Source organism: Diuraphis noxia, unplaced genomic scaffold, assembly GCF_037042655.1.
Source record: "Diuraphis noxia isolate RWA-SAM2 unplaced genomic scaffold, SU_Dnox_SAM2 contig0001, whole genome shotgun sequence".
Taxonomy (NCBI): domain Eukaryota; kingdom Metazoa; phylum Arthropoda; class Insecta; order Hemiptera; family Aphididae; genus Diuraphis; species Diuraphis noxia.
Window position 1 is genome coordinate 42,316,484 of NW_028301711.1, and position 25,741 is coordinate 42,342,224.

The 25,741-nt window shown below is 29.0% G+C and overlaps 2 protein-coding genes across 3 annotated transcripts in view; both read right to left on the reverse strand.

Moving 5' to 3' along the window:
• Nucleotides 1-1,501: 1,501 nt before the first annotated feature.
• tw (Protein O-mannosyl-transferase 2) lies at nucleotides 1,502-8,670 on the reverse strand. 2 transcript variants are annotated; one of them, XM_089217219.1, is made up of 17 exons: nucleotides 8,385-8,670; nucleotides 7,362-7,451; nucleotides 7,216-7,300; nucleotides 7,051-7,155; nucleotides 6,864-6,972; nucleotides 6,666-6,774; nucleotides 6,422-6,581; nucleotides 6,162-6,351; nucleotides 5,975-6,084; nucleotides 5,286-5,498; nucleotides 4,975-5,126; nucleotides 2,697-2,785; nucleotides 2,427-2,575; nucleotides 2,213-2,363; nucleotides 2,008-2,148; nucleotides 1,836-1,947; nucleotides 1,502-1,772 (listed from the first exon to the last, which is right to left on the reverse strand). In XM_089217219.1, exons 1-17 carry the CDS (start codon nucleotides 8,441-8,443, stop codon nucleotides 1,667-1,669), a joined length of 2,130 nt encoding a protein of 709 aa, XP_089073345.1. In that variant the 5' UTR covers nucleotides 8,444-8,670; the 3' UTR covers nucleotides 1,502-1,666. The 2 variants fall into 2 exon arrangements, with proteins under 2 accessions (XP_089073345.1, XP_089073343.1); XM_089217217.1 differs by having other exon boundaries at nucleotides 2,008-2,154; nucleotides 8,385-8,667.
• Nucleotides 8,671-12,449: 3,779 nt separating this feature from the next.
• The window catches only part of LOC107169413 (uncharacterized), a 71,216-nt gene continuing 57,924 nt past the window's right edge, over nucleotides 12,450-25,741 (reverse strand). Inside the window, exons 12-14 of the mRNA XM_089216716.1 lie at nucleotides 22,599-22,848; nucleotides 17,675-18,036; nucleotides 12,450-15,620 (exon numbers count right to left, since the gene is read on the reverse strand). Coding sequence (XP_089072842.1) covers nucleotides 15,136-15,620; nucleotides 17,675-18,036; nucleotides 22,599-22,848 — 1,097 coding nt within the window. The 3' untranslated portion in view covers nucleotides 12,450-15,135. The remainder of the gene's footprint in view (nucleotides 15,621-17,674; nucleotides 18,037-22,598; nucleotides 22,849-25,741) is intronic.

The following is a 25,741-nucleotide window of genomic DNA, read 5'->3' on the forward strand; positions in this document are numbered from 1 at the left end:
ATAGTTATTAAACATAATGTCGATAATCTGATTTATTAGGTTTAGTATGATATAGGTAGGTACCCTGAACGAAATTAAATATTTAAACAAAAACTAAATAGACTATTTAAAACAAAACTTAACTTAAATATTAAACAAAGTATCATACATTTCAATTGCATAAAATGAAAGTTAGTTTAAATTAAACGTAAATATAATGTATTCTACGTATTCTGTTGGAATTCAGCAGTTTAAATTATGCTACCTATTGAACTCATAGCACGAGATATTCTTAAGCTTTGGATATTCAAAACACAAACAGTCAGATAGGTCCAACAATGTCCAACAAATCACGCTTGACATATTATAGGGGTGAAACTTTGCTGACATAAAGTTGTGCTGTTGGCAGCACGACTTTTAAAAAGCTCTACCTGCGAAAATAATGTCCAACAAATTGTCAGATTGGTCCAACAATGTCCAACAAATCACGCTTGACATTTTTTATAGGGGTGAAACTTTGCTGACATAAAGTTGTGCTGCTGTAGTATATTTGGCAGCACAAAAGTGTCGAAAGCTCTACCGGCGAAAATAATGTCCAACAAATTCTGAGATTGATCCAACAATGTCCAACAAGTTGCCAACAAATTTGTTGGATGTGTTTCATGAGTGTCTGTCATGGTTGTGCTGCTAACTTTATGAGGGTGTCTGTTCTTTAATTAATTAAATTGGACTTAGGAAAATTCTCATAAAATAATATTCTGAACTTAGAAAATATTCAAGTCAAACCGAATTTATTCTAGCCAATCAGAATACTTAACTTGTTAAATAAAATTCAGCTTTCATGTTTATAAATAAATATCTGTTTTGTCAAAATAAATAATCAACCAGTCTAACTAAAAAGAATTCAACGTTGTTTAAATTAACTCAAGAGTCACCTTCCAACATCATCCTTGACTACTGATGATACCTGTAGGCGACGTGATCACTACAGTATTTTTAATGGGCAACGAAGTGCACGGAATCAGTTAGTATATCATAATTTATAACATTTTTTGACTCATTTTTCGAATGATTTGTATTATTATTGCACACAATGCTTTTGTACAACTACAAGAATATTCCTTAGAAATGTATCTGTTTGGAAATTACCGTTGCTCCGATTAATTAACAATTATAGGCAATGTAAATTCAAATTCTTTTTGGATCAGTCGGTGGTGCTATGATAGTGAAGGGCCAGTGGTTTTCATATACAGTAAAAGTCAACTAGCATCAGTTTTGTACTGGTTAGCCGTTACAAGTGAACACACTAATGTCCCATGCCACAAGTAGACTGTTGATTGGTAAGAAGCATGAGGCATTGCGGACATTAATATTTGAATTAAAATATTATTTGCTCAGGATATATTAAGAGTCAAAATATATACAACACAAAGTTATTTTAAACATTTAAACTCAGCGACATCCTGAAATGTCTAAAATGTAACAATAAAAACCACATTTAACTAGATGATTACACAATAAATTTGACAAAACTTAAAAAGTTTATTTGTAAAAAATAATACTGTATAAATTGACTAAGTGTAAAAAAAATATAATTATATGCAAATTATAACAAAAATATTGTTCAAAAGTAAATACATAAAATATAATAATAATAATATTGAAGTCTCATATAAGTAGTGATGTTTTAGAATTCCCATGAATCAAGCCAGCGTAATCCAAACATAGTACTATTTTGTTCTGTAGAAATTGGTCCTGACATACCATAAGCAAGAGGAGAATACACATAAAAACTAAAAAATACGTAATAATATACACTTAAAGTAGGTAAATTCAATTATTTTTATAACACTTACCTATAAATGACCGATGCATATATGAATCCAATGAGCCCTTCATAAATTGTTTTGTGAATAAGGGTTGGCTTAGATGTCTTTATTATTTCCAATAAATAACTGATAGTTACACCTAAGTTGAATCATTTATTACTTTTTAGGGTCTTAATTTGTTGTTTCAACTTATACTAACCTGTTAACATAGAGCTATATAAAAATGCGGAAAAATAATGATGGAAGTATAAGACCCTTCCCATTGCGTAAAACGGTATATAGTGTAGTCCCCATCCAATAAATAGCCAGTTACAAGTAGTCAGTAACTTTTGTTTAGAATCTGAAACTATCATTTGAAAAAAATTTAATTTACATAGAAATAGAAATTTTAGTTTTATACTCACCAGCATCTTTTTGAGTACTCCTACGTTTATTGATTATAGCTTTACAAATTGAAATTAAATTGTACAATACCATAACAACTATATTTCCCCACCATATAACTGGGTTTCCAAGCAAATAAATTTTATAATTGTTACCAGAAAAAAATTGTCCCTGTAAGATAACAATGTATACTATATTTAGATATGGAATTGAATTTATAAATTAAGATATAACCTTATAATTTATTGGCCATTGCCATGGCTTAGATGTTACTTCTCCTTCCTTTGGTTTTAGACCGGCATTACCTTGGAACATAACTGCATGTGATTCAATGAATCTGGCAAAAAAATTTGGGGAATATACTTCAAAACTGACATTTGGAACTAAAGTAAATAGAAAAATAATATTATGAGTGATTTTACTTTCTTATTTTTATATAATTCAAAATATACACTTTCATTAAATACATTTTTATGAAATTATTTTTAATTATTTTTTACTCACGCCTAGGATTTATGTTATCCTCAACATTCCAATATGAATTTGTATCTCTTAAATTTGGACTGCATGTGACTTCGTGCTGTTCAAATGCCCTTAAAGTAAAATAAAATACACTTATAATAAGGGATCGGATTCAAATATTTTTTTAAAACAAGGAAAATGCCATAAGACATACAATATAACACATATGTAAAGAAAACTTTAATACATATTTAGTACATATTCGTAAATATCTGGTTCTATCGGATAAAACCATTAAGTAGCTTACATGCTAATTAATTATCACAGATTAGATGCTGAATTTGAATGTATTGTATTTTGGGTGAATAGTTGTAGCATTTCTAAAGATAGGGACGTGAGCAATTAATCACCTATTGTGTAATCCATTTTTTAAAATTTGAAACATGCATTTTTTTCTTTTAGGAGAAAGTCAAAATAAATTTTATCAAATTCCTTAATAACATTATGATAGTATTTAAAATTAGGAAAAAATATTTAAAAACTTGAAGATGCATTTAAAATATCAAAAATTGCAAAATAAAAGTTTAATTTTTAATTATCTGGTATATAAAACAAATATTATGCTTGAAAAGCATCATTTCAGAAAAAAAAATGTGATTTGCATAAAGACCAGCTTCATACTTATAACAATTAATATTTAAAAATTGAATAGCCAGCTATGTATAATATTATGACAACTAAAACACAGATTTTAATGTACTTTATTACATGAACTGAAATAAAAGAATCATGAATCTATTCTTTAAATATTAAAAATGTTATTTTTTTTTTATTATGAAAGGAATTTTATATTAGAAAAATTAACTTTGTATTCAAAGTTGAGACCATTTTACCATTAGTGATTTGCACTATATATTAAACTACGTAGTTGCACACATCAGGTAATATTTTCCATTCTTGTAATAATGGTATTTATTAATATAATTTTATCAATTACCTAGTGTTTATTAATATATTTGAAATTGTAATACGTAAATATGTCGATACTACTTCGTGAAATTGATCTTTTCATGAAATGATCACTCAATTTTTTCACAAAGTGGTCGTTCACTTTGAGTACTGAAATACAACATTTAACAACTTATTCTATACTTATAAATTTAACCTAAATAATTATATGTAGTAGTAAAGTTTATTTATATCATATTAATTTATTAACTGTATTGTGAACATTTTTTATTTATTAGAGCTGGAAAATGAATTGTAACAATGACTGTTACATTTTAGACTACCTTTAAAGCAAACACATCTTTTAGTTTGACAAGCACTTTTACACGAACAACTTGACAGAAACATCAAGTTTGATCATATCCATATTAACCTCGAGCCCATGTCAAATAATACAATAAATACTTAAATAATATCTAAATTATTCTATACGACTATTATACCACAACTACCAGACTATCTGAAATGTGTAGATGATATTTATTAGTTTCGATAAAAGTTATAATAATAATAATGATCACAAAGAATTAAGATTAAGCTTGTGTGAAACTGTCTAAATTGTATCTGGAGGTCAGAAATTTGTAAGTAGTTCGTGTAAAAGTGCTTGTCGAACCAAAAGATGTGTTTGTTTTAAGGGTAGTCTAAATTTAACAGTCGTTGTCACAATTCATTTTCCTGCTCTAATAAATAAAAATGTTCACAATACGATTAATAAATTAATATGATATAAATAAACTTTACTACTACATATAATTATTTAAGTTAAGTTTATAAGTGTAGAATAAGTTGTTAAATCTTGTATTTCAGTACACAAAGTGAACAACCACTTTGTGAAAAAAATTGCACGATTTTAAAATTGAGTGACCATTTTATGAAAAAGTGACCATTTCATGAAATATTTTTGAATTTCACAAAGTGTAAAAAACGTGTTTCCATTTCACCAAATGGTCATCTTTTCATGAAAAGATCGATTTCAAGAAGTGGCTACGACATATATATATATTTTTAGTATTATATTAATAATTGTTATATAATATAAAATTAATTAATTATAATCTTTATAATGCATAATGCATAATAATTATATATTGACAATTTTCTGATTGTATGATTATTACTAAAATAGCATTATTTGATGAAGTATGGGAACTCACATAAATAATATATAGCATATTAAAAATATATTAGTTAGGTATGTAAGCTTTAATTCTTGCAATTTTAATACCAAGAAAATAACATTGTTAGTATGCACTTATATAAAGCTTTTCATTCAAAATCATTGTATAATAATCAAATCAAAAATATAAGTTACCATTTTGGCAACTGCTTGTTGCTTGTGGTGAGTACACAATGTTGAAGAACATGAACTAATTTGATTTTACTTGTTACTGCAGAGACAACATTACCATCTGAACCACCATCGACAAATACTTTCCAAACATCATTGTAATCACCAGTACCATTCTAAGATAATATTATTGAGAATTAGTAATAATCTTATATTTTTAAGAACATAATAACTAATATTATGACTTAATTTATTACTTAAACTAATTCATTATTTTTTTCTACTCAAATAGTAAAAATATTGTTTTCACTTTTTCAGTGGTATTACACTATTACCTCTCCATAACCTGTGACTTGATAATGTTTTTTTGTTATCGGAGCTGGTTCACGGTGTGAATGTAAATTACGCCTTGTTGGTACATGTTCCAGTCTTATCATATCTCCGTGTTTTATATATCTTACGGTGTCATTGATACTTATTTTTTCATCATCATTATAGAATTTTACTAACCATCGATTATTTTCGTCCTTGTGTGCATATGTAGTTATCTAATTGAAAAAAATAAATTATACATGCATGATTTCATTAAATGGTAATACAGGTCATTATTTAAAGCAAATTTTAGGAGATAAAGATTAATAGGAGCTAAGTATCATACGTAAGTAAAAGTTATCTTAAATGTTATCTTAACTTAAAAAATATCATGCTTTTTTGAGATTCATTTTACTGTTTTTAATACAAGTTTTACAACAAAGCACTTACTACAAAAAACTTAACTCATTACTCACCAACAATTATTATCCTATGATCCTATGATTATGTAAATATTATACTAGTTTATACTATGATGTTATATAATATCCAAATGTCTAACAAGCCCCAGAATCAGATTAAATAAAAAAGAAACTTTTAACTTATATTTTAAAATGCACTAACTTATTTAGTATTTATTCTCTATCTATTCATAAGAAAAACTACAAACTACTCTTTTCCACATAGCCACTATATTTAGATTTTGTCTTACCTGTTGTTGTTTTGCCCCAACATTCTCTGGATAAAGATGCCAATGTGAATGTAAATAACCACCACCGGTTCTATGATTTTTTAATGTTACTATTGCTCCAAATGATACATCTAAAATATTATAAAATAAAAATATTAACTTAGGTAATTAATTTAAAAAATAAACAAATTATATATATGTACACAACCTTTTGGCATACTAGCGTTGTGTAATGAATTGCCTTGTAATTTTGATTGAAAAGCAGAACTATAGAATCCATCGCCATTACCACTTTTATTGAGTATAAGTAGATGAATATAAAAAAATCCAATATACACTAATATTGGCAAAATTATAAGACAGACAAACCTTGCTACAAAATGTTTTACAGTATAACTCTAAATTGAAAGAAAGTAATATTTGTAATAAGTATGATATTATACATTTAATATTGTTTTTATATATTACTATGGGTTTTGAGAGTTTTCCAAGTATAAACCATAAATCGACTATTGTCATCAATCCAATGAATGTCACTTGAAATAATCCAACAAACTTAACACATACACAACAGGCCATGGTTACACCAGTAAATATTAACCAAAACCACCAATTAACTCTAAATTCACTAAATTAAAGATAAAAAAATAAAATCAATGATGACAAATACAAACATTTTGAAAAAACCAAATTATAATAGAATATAACTCACGATAATGCAGAGGACCGAAATTTGCAAATTCCCACAAATGAAGCTAACATAAAGAACAACAATATGGGGTCAAGCAAAATATATTGAGTTAATGTTAATGTTCCAACGTCTGAAAAATAAAATAAAATTTTTAATGGTATTTGACATTACGTTCTATCATATTCAGTTTAAAACATTTTATTTATAAATTATACTGACCGAATAAAATTAAAGAAGCTGATAGAGTTGCCGCATTTAATGAATGTGTCATTTCCCAAATAGATATAAAAGTAAATGGTATTAAAGCTCCACCCAAAATTGTACAAAACTAAAAATAGAGTATTCATTTTAAATTATTCAAATAATAAAAAGCTTATTTTTATTTCTATATATTGTTTTTAAAAACCTCTCGCATTCCAACATAATTGACTCCTTCGTACTTGTCTCCCGGTTTTTCAAACGGAAAACTACCATTATATCCAGTTAAGACTCCAGATAAAGCTATCAACATCTATACATTTTGTAATTAATTAGTGTAGTTTATGAATTGTAAAATAAAATTGACATTTACCTTGCCCAATGGAGGATGTACATCAAAAAAAAATGTTCTATTTATGTACCAACTTCCCATTTTTCCAAAATGTGTTTCATCCCAACTAAATAATTTAAACAATCAATAAATAATAGTAATATTTTAAGGAAAGTAGAAGTACATACCAAACATGATCTGGCTCGTCTACTTTATGTAAACGAGTACCAAATGAAAGAACTGTCAATAGTATAAGCAGTATCCACCATTTTGAATCCCTAAAAATAATATTAAGATTAATATAATTTTGTTTCATTAAGGTATGGCTGGATAAAATAAATATAACAATGCTGCAACATAAATGATAATTTTTTTAATTTTAAAAGTGTGTATAAGTATTTTTGTCATACTTTTCATACAAGAATAATAAAATATTTTTAATCAAATATCTAATAAGATAATTTTAAAGTTATAAGGTATAATGAATTAATTATAATTAATCTAAGCTTCAAGGAAATGCAAAATCATAAACCAAATGCTTGAAATTTTATGCCTATTTGATTATTTATAATTTTTACATAATATTATGACATTTATTGTGTTATTCCAATATGATAATAATTAATTAGTAGGTATGAATCTATCTTTTATTAGTAACCAATTTCAGCAATAAAAAAAACTAATTTGAATTAAATCTAATGTGTCTATAATTATGTAATAAACTGTGTATAAGATGTAATCGTTATAAAGAAAATCTGGTATATTATGCACTAATCTACATAAAAAACTATAAATATAAACAAATTGTTGATACCTAAATGTAATTTTGCTGTAGAAAAGTGATTAGGTTTGCACCCGATGCTATTAGAACTTGTAATAAAGCACATAATATAAGTTTTTTTTTTTAAAATATATTTTCGTTGCAATCAAAAACAGTCAAGGCGTTATTGGTACTTTTACTATTGAAATAAGACTACCTAATAACAAAAACTTACTAATAAGTAAAATTATCTATTTGAATATGTAATATGTTCTGTGTAAAAAAATGTTGTTGATCTATTTTAGACTTTACATATACCTATATTTTAATGCCATTTAAGGTTTGGTAAAAAGTATGTTAAGTAAAAATGACAGTAGGTCAATAATTAGTCATTGTTTATAAGACGATATGCGACCAGTTATGTCAAACATTAGTAAAATTTGGTACCTACCCTTTGGAATCATCTATTTGCGATGAATGAACTGCCTTTTTTGAAGTAGACGGTGCCATGGTTTATAACACACAAACTATGATACGTATAAGATTAGCTACGATCTCGTTTAAGTTCTAAATAATGCACACATTGTAAACAATGTACGTGTATTAAACTTTATAGAAACACAATACACAAAGCAAAATAACACTTAAATAATAAAATATACAATTTATAATTATAAGTAGACTATAAACAGTAAGTTGTGTTACTTAGATATTTAATGTAGCACCTACAATCTCTACATGACATTTTAAAATTGTCGCTTATCACACGTTTGTGATAACGTCATAACGGTACATTGTGAAACGTCACTGGGCAATGGATATCATCACAATCATCACAGATTACAATACGAAGGTATACGATATTTCGATTACTATTTTTTACTATCGACCTACCTTTTTAAATGTTAAATATGGAGATTTTGTGTCTAAAATAAAATACCAAAATAAGATACCCAAATTTGAATGGGTGCATGTAAACTCCACCGATTGCAACCTTTTCAACATTTTTTCCATGTAAATTCCACCGGTAATTTTTTTACGTGAAAAAAATGTACAACTCGATCAAAAACATACCAAAAATATTTAAACCCTATTATTATTTTTGCATATAAGAAAATAATACTTCTAAGAGACTATGATGCAATCTCTCAAAGATGTATTTAATCATCATAAAACTCAAATTTAAATCTTATTCAAATTTTTTTTTTTTACTCACCATTCATAATTATACAAATTTTTGTTGCCTAACTCAAGTGATCATTTTTAATTATTATAAAATTGTTAAATAAATGAAAAAAAATATAAGTATCTAAAAATAATAAACGTATGTATTATATATATTATATCTGTATATAAAAAATAATAACAAATTATTATTGTCTATTGAACACTTATTCTTATATAGGTACCTATTACCTACTGATTATTGTAGGTATATTATTATACTAGGTATATATATGTTTATTTATTTATTTATTTGTTAATATAAATACTGCTAAATAATTATTTTTTTTTAATCATAATTTTCATTTCATTTTATTATAGGTATAACACACTGGTGAAATTCACATTTTTTTTTCAAGGAAAAGAAAATTACCGATGGAATTTATAAACACTTGTTATAAATCCAACCTTAAAATTGACTAAATGTAAATCAGTGGAATTTACAATCACCCATTTGAATACACGTTTTGTTGTTTTATGATCTTTTTGTTGAGGCTTTAATTAAGTAGATTTTCTAATCTGGTTAACAGATACAGATACCTATCTACTTCCTACCTAGCACCTTTACCAAATGATTTATATTATTTATAACGTGTACCAATATGGCCTGCAATACGGCAGTGCAGGGAACTGCTTAACTTGAATTCAATAATTGAAAAATATTGTCCATCATAACGTACCTACCTACTGTTTAGCAAATGAAAACTTCCTACTTAACTACCTACCTACATAGTTGTCTTCGTAGTTCGTTAAACTAGGCTTTTAAATCCTGTTGAATGGAATAAGAAAGTCATTAGTCATTACTTATTATGAACACGAAAACAAGACTGTAAAGTGTAGGTTATTAGGTAAACCTGTTTCTTGAATAAAACAAATTTGTAATTTAAGTGAAGTAAACTATAACTCATATGTCTTAGATATTTTAAATGTTCTATACACACAACGAAATAGCTTTTGTAATCGATCAATAAAAATAAAAATAAATAAATATTATATTGATACTATTAATAAAGAATATGCGATGTTTTTCAAAAATATATTCAACCTAAAGTATTATTTTACATTTTTACTGATAGAAATAGAAATATATTATCAGAAAATATCATTAGAACTTAGAAATAGAAGCCGGCTACAGTGAGTCAGCGGAGTGCTTCCACTGAAAATCGTTTTCCTTCTATAATTTATTGGTCTATCGTTTAATTCGAATTTAAGTATTTAACACATATAATACAAAACGTAACCCACTCAATTAAGTTGTGGTACGAGTACCACACATATTTTATGAATATATATATATATATATATATTTTTTTTTTAATATGATCTGTGGTGATACTAAACTAGGGTTGCCGTGTGTATATGACAAACACACATGCCACTGCAGGTTCATAATTTTGGTTCCTGCTATCACAAAATTCCATTTAACTCACTACCCACCAAATATACTTACTGCAATGGATCTACAATTGTATTAAAATAAATAAGTACAGAAACGGTTCGACGGCTGATCATCATTCATTTGTTCGATTTGAGTATTAGTGTGACGTGTGTATATTGTATTCTTGTTGGTATAATTGTATAAGTAAGGCTTGACCAGGGTTGAATTGGGTAGTCTCGGCCCTTCGAGAAATATTCTTCAATCTGCACATAATTTTTTATAGTAGCCCATATTGAAAAAATTTTAATATTAATAAATAATAATGACCTTATCAAGTTTGTTGACTGTATGCTGTAATATAGCTATCTTTAAATTCGTAACGTAGGCATTGCAGCAAATTTCTCATACAAGACCAAAATTTTAGCAACCCTATTAAAGATTTTCTCGAATGCTTGAATGGCCTATCTAGGCCTGGGCTTGACAAAATAAAGTTCCTTATTAAAATGTCCAAACGAAAATATCATTTTCAGATACTTACACAGTATTATGCTCGTTTGTAAAAAGAGGACAATAAGAGCCGTTTCGCGACTTACCACTGACCACCTTTCAGAAACTTTTATTTATTCAAATCGAAATTGAGTACCTATCTCATTATCATTATTGTAGTGATTTTAAGCGGAGGTGGTCTGTCAGCCATATTACTAAGTATATTTTTTATTATACAAAATATATTATTGCTATTATTGTAATTACTAATTTATTTAACTATGTTAATTGTTTTTTTTTTTAATAGACATTATACATTATACATAGGCAATAGCTTAAAACTATAGTAAGCTATATATCTAAAAAGAGCGTCCGCAGGACTTTTTCAAGGAGTGGGGGATAAAATATTTTTCATTTTTTTTGTTTCAGTATTTGATTAGTGATAAAGTATTGCTTGTGATATATTTTCTTTCACACAGGTAAGGAATATAAAAATTAATTATGAATTATAATTATGTAGATGGTTAGCTAAAACTTAATCTAACATTAATTGTAATTAATTGATATGTAACTTTAAATTAACGAATGAGTTATTTTTAACTTGGTTGATACTGTACTTGGTCACACTACTAAACGCCATAAATGTATAAAAGCAACGTAAGAATTCTGATGTTCATAATCGAGCATAATTAAATTCACTAAAATGTTTTTATTCTAAATTTAAAAATTTTTAATTTTTATTTTTTGGTATTTTCCATTGCATACCTAATAATTATGATATGAATTTTCAAATTAGTTTGTAGTTAAAAATTAATTTAATTAAATAAAAAAATTAATTTAAAATAATTTAAAACAAGGTTTAAGATTTCTTATAAATGTTCATATTTAATTTGATTCAGTGTAACCAAAAATCTAAAAAAATATATAAACACAAGTACCTCTTTATTTATATTTTAAGTTTAAATTTTGATGAAATTAGATATTTTTACGAAGAATAACGGTTCTAGTTATTTTGTGTAACTTAGAAATATTATTCGTAGGTACTTGAAACGTTTATAATTTTTAATATATTTAATTATATTATTATAATTTATGCATACAATAATATTTTCATATACAATTTTTCCAGCAAATTTCCAACAAAACCTATACTATAGTACTTATTAATACCTTATGGTAAAATAAATATTACTTTAATCACAATAATATTAATAAAAAATTATACTATTATAGCGTTTACCACTATTTTTTTCTTGAGAATGACATTCATTGATCAATTTTATAATACAGTGATAGTAACCTCCATCCATAGATGAATATATATTATGTATCCTCTATTAGGAATGGTATTATCCAACGAATATCCATTTGCCCACTCTTTGTATTGATCTTAATAATAAAATTTAAATAAACACAACATACATAATATTTTATTTGTTATGATTTTGTTTTAATAAATAATAATGATTATAATTCAATACAGTTTACTATCACTACGATGTCGGTATACATAATAATTTCGTTGCTTCTTATAGTATAGTATAATAATTGTGACACAATTACCATAACATGCACATCAATATTAATAGATTATGTCTAAATAATTATAATATTAGTCAACATTATGTTTCACAATATAAGTCGCTGTTCAATTTTATACATTTTATCAAAGTAGGTATTACAATTTTTTTACGTATTATATATAGTATGCCGTATTCATTCGTCATATATATATATATACATATATATTATTGTATTAGAATAATGCACACATTTAGAAGCTTACATACAAATGGAATTTAAAAAAAATTCTTTTGCAAACATTAAGAGACGATGATTGATAGTAAAATCTTTATAATATCACTTTCATAAGTAAATATAGGTAGTTGCATATTATCCTGTATGCCTACTCACATAGTAATACAATTATTCTGAAACACGCTGTAATAGTGATGTGAAATTATAATTTTAGATTTTAATAATACTGTATAATAGGGTTGATTGACTCAACATTTTTTGCTATTTATCATTAAGGTTTTTAAAAGAAATACCTATATAAAAATTTTAACAGTTAACTGGTAGTTAGTTAGTATATTAGTATATAACAACGAATTATTTAACTTTAAATTCATAATATAATCGATTTGATAAATATAATATGAAGTAGGGGACATATTAATATTCTGAAATATGCGAAAATTCTATTTACCATCTGGTATAATAATATATTTTTATTTATTTAATATTTAATACTAAACCGATAAAAATTGACCAAATTACCTATATATAATTAACTACTTTAATTTGGTTAGACAATATACATTGATACACAATATAAAGATCAATAACCGGTTTAAATATGTACAACTTAATTAGAGCTGATCTTAAAAATTACTTTTCATTCACTAGTCCTATGTTTTAAATAAAATTAATAAAATAAATGGTGGAACACTTAATATTACAAATTTAACATTCAATATTTTAACACGGACACCCACACACATAATATTTATGTATAATATTATTTAATTTATTATATTTATTTATATATTAGTAAAACTAATAATTTACTATAACATTTACAAATAATAGATACGTTTTAACAATAAATTTGTCAATAAATAACAATATTTCTAAATTCCAATGTTAAATGGACATGGAAATAATTGGTAACCATAATAATAAACTGTTATTTTAATATGAGAAGTAAAATAGGTACATTGATTAATTTTAATACTTTCTTGGGGACTGAACAAATTTATTAAAGGTGAAAGTTCTACACTCCCCATTAGCTTAGTTTTAATATTTTTTAATTTCTTACGGTTTATTTACATCGCATTTTATCGATACATTATCATTATTACTCGAGAGGTCGGGGGTTTTAGCTGTAATCTACCCATCACCTCTTTGTATTTTATAAGTATGCAATATGGATACACACACCCCTCCACAACATAACAAGTTATAATATCAAATAGTTTATGAGGAACGATAATAGAATAGTGTTAGCTAAAATAAAAAGAAATATAACCATCAACGGATGATAAGTACGTCATCTATAAATGTATACATTTTAAATGAAAAATTTAATTAATAGAAAACAGATAACCACATCATTATGTTTCACTCATAGCAGCAGTGGTTGCAGTTGTTAAGATTTAAGTGATGTTGACGAAAAAAAATATGTTAGATAAATTATTATTCTACAAATATTATGCGTTTATCAATTGATTTTTTTATGATATTCAAAGCACTACAGAAGTTGTTGTGGGAGAAGGGAGTGCAGGCCTCCCAAATTACACTTGTTCATAATAATATGATATAGGTAGTGCAATAATATGTTAATTGATTAGAATTATTTTAGAAAATATTCTACTTAGATATGCCAACTATTTAAGGAATATTTAACAGCATATTATCCATCATTTTTTATTTTTGAACAATAATTATTGTTATTATTGTTAGTTAATATTTTAACTAATTTGTTTAAATTACGGTTTTTAATTTTTATGTTTCCACTACATTAAAAACTAATTGGAAAAAGTATTCCTGGATTTTCTGATTACTATACATATAGTATATAATACTAGCTAGCACATTAGTCATAGACATTGTTGTTATTGAAAAAAAAACTCGAAAAATGGTCACGGAGTTGAAAAAAGAAGAAACAAACGTCCAAAACATCGTCGGTCTTGTACCAACATAACTATATAGAAAAAGAAAATATAACTGACGAGTGACGATTGAAGTTTTTTTCAACTATTTTAATATTGTGTATTGTTTCTCTAGCTGGGCTGAACATTGAACTTATCGTAAACAATATAATAGACCGATAAAAATCGCAGATCGATGGTATAATAGTATGCGATCTGCTGTTTTCGGTTCTGGTCGGAGTTGAGGACTGGACGAAAAAATGTGTGTTTGGCGTATGTGTTCATACACAACATTACTACAGTGTCCGCACATATAATAGACTCATAATACCTAATAATAATAATTATAAAAAAATGTATAATGTGTGTATGCGTGATGTGGTAAACAAGGTATATGGGCGGTATACATTAATATTAAATAATTATAATACGATAATATAATATATTGAACAGGTTGTCGTTCACACGCAACTCTCGGGTCCGGGAATGCCACGGTTCACGATGGACACCATAAACTGTTTGCCGTAGTTTTGTTGGATCATTATGTCGGGCGCGGGGTCGACGGGATCGCCGGCATCGCGATCGCGGTCCGACCCGATCAGATTCGGATAGACGTTTCTCTGCTGCTGCTGCTGCTGCTGCTGCTGCTGCTGCGATCGCCGCGAGAGTAGCGAATATTTTTCGCCGGTCTTGTCGCCACACACCGCTCGGTCGTCTGACGCTATCGCCGCGGTTTCCACAATCGTCGGCGATCTCCCGGCGCCGTCGCCGCCTCGGCGCCGTCTCCACAACAGAAAAGCCGCCGCGAAGACTACCGCCGACGTCGCCGCTACCGCAACGAACACTATCACGCTGGTCGTAGTTGTGCTTTTGCCGCGGCCATTGGACGCATTGCTCCACCGATCGCCGTCGTCGTCGCCACCGCCGCTCAACATTATCCACCACTCTGCGCACACACAATATATCATGTGACGTTATCTCCATTATAAAAACTCCAAATAAATAACAATTGTGTGGGCTATGCACTTTTGTACCTGATTATGTATAGTATCTCTGATATAGTACATATCATATTATATTATGTAGGTATATACGTACTTTATATTCTGTGGGAGGAGCGAAAAGGGAAACAGCCTCTCCCCCCATGATCCAATTTATACATAGTAATTATAGGTGAATTTTAAACTGTGGCTTTATTTTTTGGACAATAAATATTATCTCTTTCTTATTATATTATCTCGTTTAGCCTTATCGCCCTTATGATGTGTGAACGTAATTTGTTCCTGTACCTACACGTTTCTTAGAATTCTCATCACATTATATCCCCGTAAATTATCTAAATCTAGACACACTTCAACCATTGGTGGCAAGGTGCCGGGGGCACACCACACACGAGTAAGTGCCCCACCCAAAATATTGAATAAAAAGAAAACCATCTATGAAGAACTCAAATTAAATTATAATACAATATTGTGTTAAGCATATTATAGACGATATAACTGACAAATATCGAAAAAAGTACTCAGTTCCTGCAAACGATCGATAAATCATTTACTTTATTTATTGGTATTTATTACATATTAGACTACCGGCATATAAGTGCACGAGCAGCACAACGCACTGGGCACGAGCCCACCGTCTACCGATAAGCTGTGTGCAGGTATATACAATAGATTGTTCGCATCTGTCAGCCCGAATTTAACGGTGATGCGGGGCACAACAAACTTTAAGTTCTATGTTTTTCGCGTTCTTATCGTAGTCATTCGTATAATAACTATAGCTTGGATGTACATTTTCTTAAAAACTTCCCTGTACAGAAATGCGTTTATGACCTAAAAACTATCCTAAAAATATCAAAAAATGTATTATTAATTAAAACACGACTTAAGCGTTCGACAATCAGTCACACGTACCACTGATACAATATTAGTAATATATTAACTTAATGAGAAAACGTTGTTTGTTGTATCCGATCAAATCGGCTGATTGGATGAAATGGCATAGATATGAATTTCAATCTTATTGTCTGATTTAAAGCCGAATTACCTGATGTTAAGTTCAGAATGAAAATAATTTATATCACGTATAGTATAGTATATGAGGTTCGAAATGTCCTAAAAAATTAAAAAATGCTAAAATGTGTAAAATGCCCCCAAAAAAGTACTTGAAACATATTTGTAGTTTAGTAAGCATCGCATGTAAGATATCCCCCCCCCCCCCAAAAAAAAAAAAATATGAAAAAATTCGTTAAAATCTGAAACCTAGTAATAATACTAATAATGCACGATGAACATTATTTAATCATTAAAATTTTGATAATGATTGGTAAGCTATTTATGTGTGCCTACTACCGTGTGAACTAGCACTCGTCCATATGCCACTGGTTTTTACCTCTAAAGTAATTTACCAATAATAAATCTGTACAATATGTCAAGATTCGACATTTAAACATATTAAATCAGTCTTTGTCTTGTAGAATAGTAAAATAAATTTAGCGTGTAGGTACATCCAGCATCGATATTAAAATGAGCAAAACAACATAATTGTATGACATGCACTTATTACGTAATACAGTCGAGTAACATAACTCGGAGTTGAAGGGGGATAGAAATTCGCTTCTAATAAATTAGAGGTATCGAAGTTTCGCGACTTGACTGTATATAAAAATGTTTTAATGACAAATTAGAAATCACGTAAATAAAATAACGTGCGAGTTTAGGCATGATGATTAAAAATATAAATAAAATGTGTTGCAATATACATATAATGAATTATGACTTAAAACATGAGTGTTTGAGGGGGAGGTGGTTAGAGCCTAGATAATGTATAATATATTTGGCCGGACTATAAAATTGTCCCTTACCGTTAATGCATATTATGAGAATTATACGTTTATTGATAATTATAAATTCTAATATTATGCTCGCGTTAGGTTAGGTACGAACGGTTGTACGACATCGATAATAATTGATTGTCATTGGCGAGCCGAACAAAACGTACCGGTGGACGATGTGCCGGCCGGACCGGCGGCCCTCGTACTGCTCTCGTATGCAGACTCGCCGCGCCACCACCAGGGATGCCTCAACAGCACCACGTTGTGGCTACCGAAGTACGTGAGCGGGCCGCGGCCCATGCGGTTGGCCGCGTACGCCGACAGGGTCAAGTGTTTTCGACCGTCGTCCGGGCCGTTTCTCAGCCGCAGGTTCTTGCGATTCACGCGGTACTCGATCGAACCGCCGCCGCCCGACGTGGACGCGGCCGCGGTGCCCGTCACGTTGTCAGCGAGCCACTCGCCGTGATACTTATTGCGCCGCACGTCGTCGTCGTCGTCGTGGTGGTCGGCCGTCGCGTGGGATGATGATCTGCAAGACAGAGCAATGCGACACTTATGATTAATTGTAATTTTAAAACGAACGACAACACGCGCACAATAATATTGTATTATGATATTATATAGGTACTATAATGATAATAATGATTTATGTGACGGTCAAATACGATAATTATTGGAAAGTCATTGGCTGGGAAATATCGTCGTCAATACCCAAAATATTAAACGATTATCCAGGGAAATATGATTTCGACCTCTACCGGCGTCAACGCAAGTTCTCCGCAAGTTGTTGGACTGAGATGATAAAAACATAGTAGGTCTATGCAGGGGTCTCCAACCTTTTTTTACGGCGGGCCAAATTTGATATACGCTTTGGCATCGCGGGCCAACATTTTTAGAAATGTATTGTCTAAAAAAAATTGTTGTCTATCTAGGAATCTAGGATAGGTTATGAGATTGAGAAATAAATAAGAATAGATGAGATTTATTTAAAAAGATGTATGTTTATTTAAAATATATAATCTTTTTATTTTATAATTCAAAATTTGTTTTATTATGATACGAGTAAGTTACTTAGTGAGACGTTTGGAACTGCTTGTTTTTTTAAATGTCTTGATAGTTTGCATCAAACTTCGTGGTTCCAATTAGCAGCGTAGCTTGTAAGTGTTCGTCATTTAAGTTAGTTCTGTACTTAGATTTGACGTATTTCATTTTTGAAAACGTCTGCTCACATAAGTATGTTGAGCTAAATATTGACATCATTTCACGCGCATGTTTTTTGAGATTTGGAAATGATTCCTCTGGCAACATGGCGTAAAATTGTTGGAGACTGGATTCCTTGAAATAGTCTTTAAAGATTGTTATTTGATATGAGCTCGATAACATCAAGCTATGGAGCTCTGTCGGTAAAGTTTCTATTTTTATGGCAAACGGATTTTCAAAAATTCGAATACGGTCTTCTGCACTTTCAAAATCTCTAAACGGCGTCTGGAACTGCTCATTCAAGTAGGTAAGAACTCCAACAGCAAAATCGGTAGGGAATTCTTCATCATTTTCAAGTTTGAATTTGTTGCATGTTGGAAAATGGGCAAGATTTTACGGTTATTATTACAACAGAAAAAGTTGATCGTATCTTATCTGACCATCATCGCATAAGTTTCGAGTACAATATAAGTCAGATAAGTGTGATTGACGAGTTTATCTATTATTAGTTAGTATTAGTGTATATGTATAACTATTATAAGTTGTTATGAATAATACCTACCAAAAGAAAATATTATAAATTCATTTTATTTTAATAATCAATTCAATAAAAAATAAATTAAAAACAATGAAAAATAATATATTATTTTCAAAACATTAATTAGCTTGGCGGGCACCAAAAAGCTTGGCGGGCACCAAAAAGCTTGGCGGGCCGGATCCGGCCGGCGCGCCGTAGGTTGGAGACCCCTGGTCTATAGTGTGTTTATGTTGGAAATGAAATTATACAAAGAAAAAACTTCCGATACTGAACCTCTATATTTTTCCCCTTCTGTATATCAAAACAAAAAAACATAGTTTTTACTTATACCTAACATTATCTTATTTACAAAATGTCAAAAACTACTTCTGTATCCCTAACTTTAGACGATTATTGTCAGGAAAACTTAATAAACAAAAAAAAATTTCCCGTTTATGTAGCCCATGGTCAGTTATAATTTAACAGTTTTTACATTAGGCACTTAACTATATGACGAACAACTTTGCCTCTCTCCAACGTTCCCCACCACCACAAACCATGTACACGTGTTTACTCGCATCTAAGAATCCCAACTGTTGAACAATTTTAGTAAATTTTTTAATAACTGATAAAACCTAAGTAAGTATATACTTTTAACATATTTACGTAAGATACAGGACTAAAAAATTCAGTCTAGTTTCTTTAAAGTAACACACGTAAACAAACATTTCAATATTTTTGTTTTGAGTGTGGGAGCATGCTCGAAGTGGATGTGATGCTGGGATGCTACAGCATCCCTTTTGGCCTAAAATTTATTTATATATTTGATCTGATTTGATTTTAATCTGCTGATATAGTACAATTTTGTTTGAATGTTTTTTGTAACTTGGTACCTGTTTATGTTTTTGTACGTATTTTAAATATTTAAATATTTAATAAATACCTAATCTACATATTTTAAATTTGCCTCAAACATTTTTGTTATTTGCCCTTTAAATTATGCAGCATCCCGTACCCTTTTTACTAGTTCACGCCTGTGTGGATGTACAGAAAAACGGTATTTAAATCAAAATTATCGTGACTCTACAGGTGTCCGTTATTTTCCCTCCCCACGCCCACCTTGACCTATCTTTATGAATAATGTGCTATAATATTTAACGAGACATGTTCGCAAATTCCAAAATGTGTTCTGCAAATCATTGACACATTTATTTACTAGATCGAAAATTATGGGGGGGGGGGGGGCACTTCACGGGCATATTCTACAGTAGGTATACCTATTCGTTTTCAAAAATATTAATTTTTAAATTACAGTTATCGACTATGATTTAGACTAGTCGTACTTACTCTGAATACCTGCAGCTACAACACTGTGATACCATCAGACATTATAAAGAAATGTATATATTATTTTATATTCGGTTAGGTGCGGGCCGATATGTTATTCGTGTCGCGCTTGGATTTCAAGTCATTGTAAAGCGATACTTGGGCTTTAGCCTTTAGATGCATATAATGTGATGAGTGCGATGCTACACACCGGTCGGTCGTTTTTATGGATAATAAATTATTATTATCGCGATTTGCCGATGTCTGGACAGAGTTATCGTTATACGTAGGTTAGGTTAGGTACCTTTAGTTATAATACATAATATATTATATTGATATAGGTACACTGGTTGAAATTTCTGCGGTTCAATCATGTGACAGTCGATGTACTATATCGCAACTAGGCGACGAGTACCTAAAGGTACTGTGTATAGTATATATATATTTTTTTTCAGACATGATGTTTAAACTTGCAATGTAGATGAAGAAGCATTGGTTTTATAACGTAATATGGAATAAATGGCAACATGGCTAATGCGGTACGTATAGGTTACATGCATAGGACTATAATAAATATTCTATTGTTTTGTTTACGTCGAAATTCGATTTGTATAATTTTATATTCCCAAAAATACTATGCATGTTTACAATAATATATAAATAAATAATATGATAATATGGTATTCCGTATACATATGGCCAATGTGGAGTTAAAATGTCACTATATATCAGGTGAATAACATACGTGTTTTTGGCCTTTGAGTGATTTTGGGATCCTTTATCCAACATAAACAATTGATTTCTTTCCATTTTTTTTTGTGTTATGATATTTATTGACCTACGCATTTTCAATCCGTCATTGACCTTTAAATTAGGATTTTTAATTTTTCAAAATGATTCTTCGCCTGCGATGTTCACAAACTTTGTTTCTTAATTGTATTTTCAGTGCTTATTATAGTATATGTACCTACCTATATCAACAATGTATTTAACATTGTGAATGGATGTTATTCGTTTATTAATAAATTATCATTATTGATGATTTGTTTTTACAATTTATAATTATTTTCCATTTTACCATATTTATTGATGGTTAAGTATCGTAATTAACATATACCTAATTAATAAAATTACATTATTATTAAAAATTAAATAAAAATGTATGGGCAAGAATATATAAGGATAAGAAGGAATAAAATATACCTATTGTATTGACATTAATTTAAATCATAATAAATGTATTTTCAAATATATAAAATATAAATAAACATACTATTGCCCATTTTACGGTTAAATAAATATAGTAACATTATACTGTTCTGTTAGAACTAAGAACTATTCTATTATGTACCAACAATCGCCGAGGCTTCAATGCATAAAAACGTGTACGCATTGCTTTACTTAAGTTTTTATAATTTGTTGAAAAGTTAATCAGCACGATCGTTTTTTTGTTTTGAATAATTTGCTTTGTGGCAAGTACCTACATATGTTTGGCCAGCTGGCCTTTTAAGCATATTATGCATTCTATGGTAAATAAATAAAAAAAACTGAAACGGTGTCAATATTTAACCGTACGATTTATATATTGTCCGAGTTCCGCGAATATAACAGCTATATATTTATTTGATTTGCAATGCTCACGGAACAGCGGAAGAACAAACAATCGTTCATCGGTGCTGTGTAATATTTTATTTCACGTGAATTTGATTAACCCTTCAACACTAATGAAATCTACCGTTTGATCTGCAGCCCCATTTCGACCGTGACATGCGGTGTACTGCATGGTGCAATAAAAACAATATTGTTTGATGCAATTAACTAACAAAGCAATACCGTAGTAGAAAACTAATACATAATATTTTGTTTTAAATTTTTTATTTCCTATTATGATTGAATACTGTATTTTTTATATTTTTCATTTAAGAACAAAACGTTATTACAAACATAGTCAAATATACTGTATACATCTATAATACTGTTCGCTGTTTTTGTTGCATCCTGTGTAAGGTATTCCACGCGAGTTCGTAATATTTATTTTAATCACTAACCCGTAAAACGTTGTGGTCAAATCATTGCTCTCGTAAATCTCCAACGAGTAAGTCACCGGTCTAACTCCGCCGTCGTTGTCCAATGTACAACTTATCGTTGCAAAGTCTTTGTCTTCCACGCCATCGTGAACGACCGAAGTGCGTCGTTGATGATGATGCTGCTGATGGTGATGCCTACTTCCGGTTTCCGAGTGGCGTTCTTGATCTTTGGGCAATCGAATCGCGCAGCCAGTCAACGGACCGGGGGGAGCTGTGCACACAAAAACAGACGAATAATGAGAATGTTAATTACTTTTTTTTTTTTTAACGGGGGCTCGTTTAAAATATTTATTCGCTTCACGCTCGGAAGTGCAGTGTGCACACTAAACACGACATGTGAACCAACTGTCAAGATTAAAGAATGTGCGCAATAGGCGTTTAAAAACAACTATATCCGTTGACGATATATGTTATTATTAGGAAACGGATTTAAATGCTCTAAAAAACAAGAAAAATGCCTTAAAAAATACAATTTAATGCCTTAAAAAACGCACTAAAAAAATGCCATAAAATGGGTTTATATTCAATAAAAACAAAATTTTGTATTTAAAACTTATAAAAAAACACACTATCATTAAAAATCTAATAAAAAATATTTAAATGCAATACAACCTTCATTAATTAACTTTAGATAAATAGTTTATCGTATTTTATCTCTTATCTTTACCTTAATGTGGGTAATAATCCGTTGTAACTTGTATGTATATATTTTGTGTCTACACGTGTCAACAATAATTTCGTAATTTTGTAACATACCTAATACATATTTAGGTATTTCAATTTTTTTTTTAGAATGAATGTGGAAAAAATGTTGAAAAAATGACTTAAAAACCACAAAATGCACAAACATTTTCAAAAATGCATTAAAGTCTTAAAAATGCAAAATAAAAGTTACATTTTTTAATTCTTTGATGTATGAAATGAACTTTTTGCTTGGAAACCAATTTTTTCGGACATTCAGAAAAAAATGCAATTTGCATTCAAATCCGTTCCCTAGTTATTATATTATACCATAATTTCTAATGTGGCAGTGAAAATTGTTTTAGCGAAACGTATCTTATAGTCGAAAGCAATAATAAAAACAACGAGACGTTGGTTGAATAACGTATAGGTACGTTTTCTGTCAGTGCATTTCAAAAGTTTCAATTCGTTATGGGTTTTTTGTAACATCCAAACTGCGTTATTATTATTACTGTTTAACATTAGCCGGAATAATATATCATAACAGCGTAGTTTCTATAACTTTATGTTGATTAAATAACAATGTAATAATAATATTGTACGTATTCAAACAAAAAAATATACTAAGTTGAGTAAGTACTAAGTTCACATATAAGAAAGTGCACGGAAAATTAAATGTTACAGCTACAGTGATTATTAAATATATTATAGCTAAAGTAGTTGTAGCTATCTTGTAACTATTGAACTTTTGTTTTTTTGACTCTCCGTTGAGAAATAAAAATTCAAAAAGCAATTATGATGGGTATATGGCGTATATGCAATTGTATACATTTATTAATAATAATCAACTATTGAGCTCCATAAGTACAAATTACAACGTGCCTCATATTTAACTAAATAATATCATATTATTTTATTATATTTTTAAAAATTTACTGTTGATTCACTGAGCTATTTGTAGAACAGTTATAAATAAAAATTATTATCTAGTTAACCTAACATTGAAAATCGTCACTGCATTGACATTTTAGGTAGCTAATTTATATTTAATAGTGAGTAATCGTTGATTTATTTATAAAATATCAATTTATTAAAATCTTAAAAATATTTTATTATATTACAATATGGTATGTAATATAAGTAAATGGTAAACATGTTTAGGTATATGTAAATACAATCAATATGTATGTTATATATTTATACGAAGATAAACAAATACAATAAATACAACATACACGTTAGGATTGTCAACTACTAAAGTTCACATGGATAGTTCAAATTTTTGGTGCCAGCTAGTCAAATATACATATGTTATACATTTCAATTAGAAGGTAAGTATTCAAGATTTATGAGTTTTGATGTTACCTCTAAGCCATGGTAGTCAGACGTTTTATTTATTGATATATCTTTATTTTTTTTGCTTGGAAGGAAGGATAAAATAGTAATATCTAAACAAAGTAACCCGCACCCTAATTATTATTAACATAGTCCAATAATGGACGTACTTCCAAATCTTAGATTCCGTTTTGAGGGTACGAAACATTTTTGGAAGGCTATCCCTTCTCCTCGTCCAACATTACTGTAAGTCTCTCAACCGTTGGTATATTTTACACGTAAGTGAGAATTATTTACTATTAAGTACACAGGAATAAACTTTAATAAAACCAAAATCAATCAGAAAATAGAACTGCTATATAATGGCATATTTCCGAGTGTTGAAGGATAAAAGATATGATATTAAGATAAGTGTTTCATATCGTATCGTTCACGTGCCGGAATGACGACAACTAATCTAATAAAGTAATACAGTCATCACTCGTCAGTCAGAATTTGACGTTTGTGACTTGGTGTACTGTGAAAATCATCTGTGCTCAAGATAAAATATGATATTTTATTTTAATACCTATACCGATACGTTTTAATATGTCGAGTAGAATTTAGTGGAAGTGAATAAATTTCGAAGCAGTAGAAAGATAAACCAAATCGTAAGAGTACGATCATATTTTTAGATAAATGATTGAAAGAAGATAACTTCTATTTGTCGTATATGGTTACAAAACAGTATTACAATAAGTTTGCGAGACTGATGCATCTTTTTAAAGGTATTATAGTTGGGTCGCTATTATTAAATATGAAGGATTTACATTGCTTTAAATAATCACTTTTAAATAAATAATAAACATAGTTCAACGAATAAAAATATATTGTTTTAGTATTTGAATAAACAATACAGAAACAAAATATATTAATTGTGGTATTTTAAAATTAATTTATTATAAAATAAAATACTATTTCATATTATTTATTACTTATTAATTTCAAGTCTGTGATACCTATTGAATTTTTAAACAATTATTTTTTTATTCTTAAATAGTTTTAAGATTCATGACAAATATTATGACTAATATCAAATACTATAGCAC

What these genes read in the sequence shown, in the direction of transcription:
- tw (XM_089217217.1), bottom strand. Translation starts at nt 8,443, where the DNA reads ATGGCACCGTCTACTTCAAAAAAGGCAGTTCATTCATCGCAAATAGAT. An exon ending in AAGTCACAGGTTATGGAGAG is followed by an intron (nt 5,127 to 5,285) that starts GTAATAGTGTAA and finishes ATATTATCTTAG; the next exon opens with AATGGTACTGGTGATTACAA. An exon ending in GAGTACTCAAAAAGATGCTG is followed by an intron (nt 2,155 to 2,212) that starts GTGAGTATAAAA and finishes TTCAAATGATAG; the next exon opens with TTTCAGATTCTAAACAAAAG.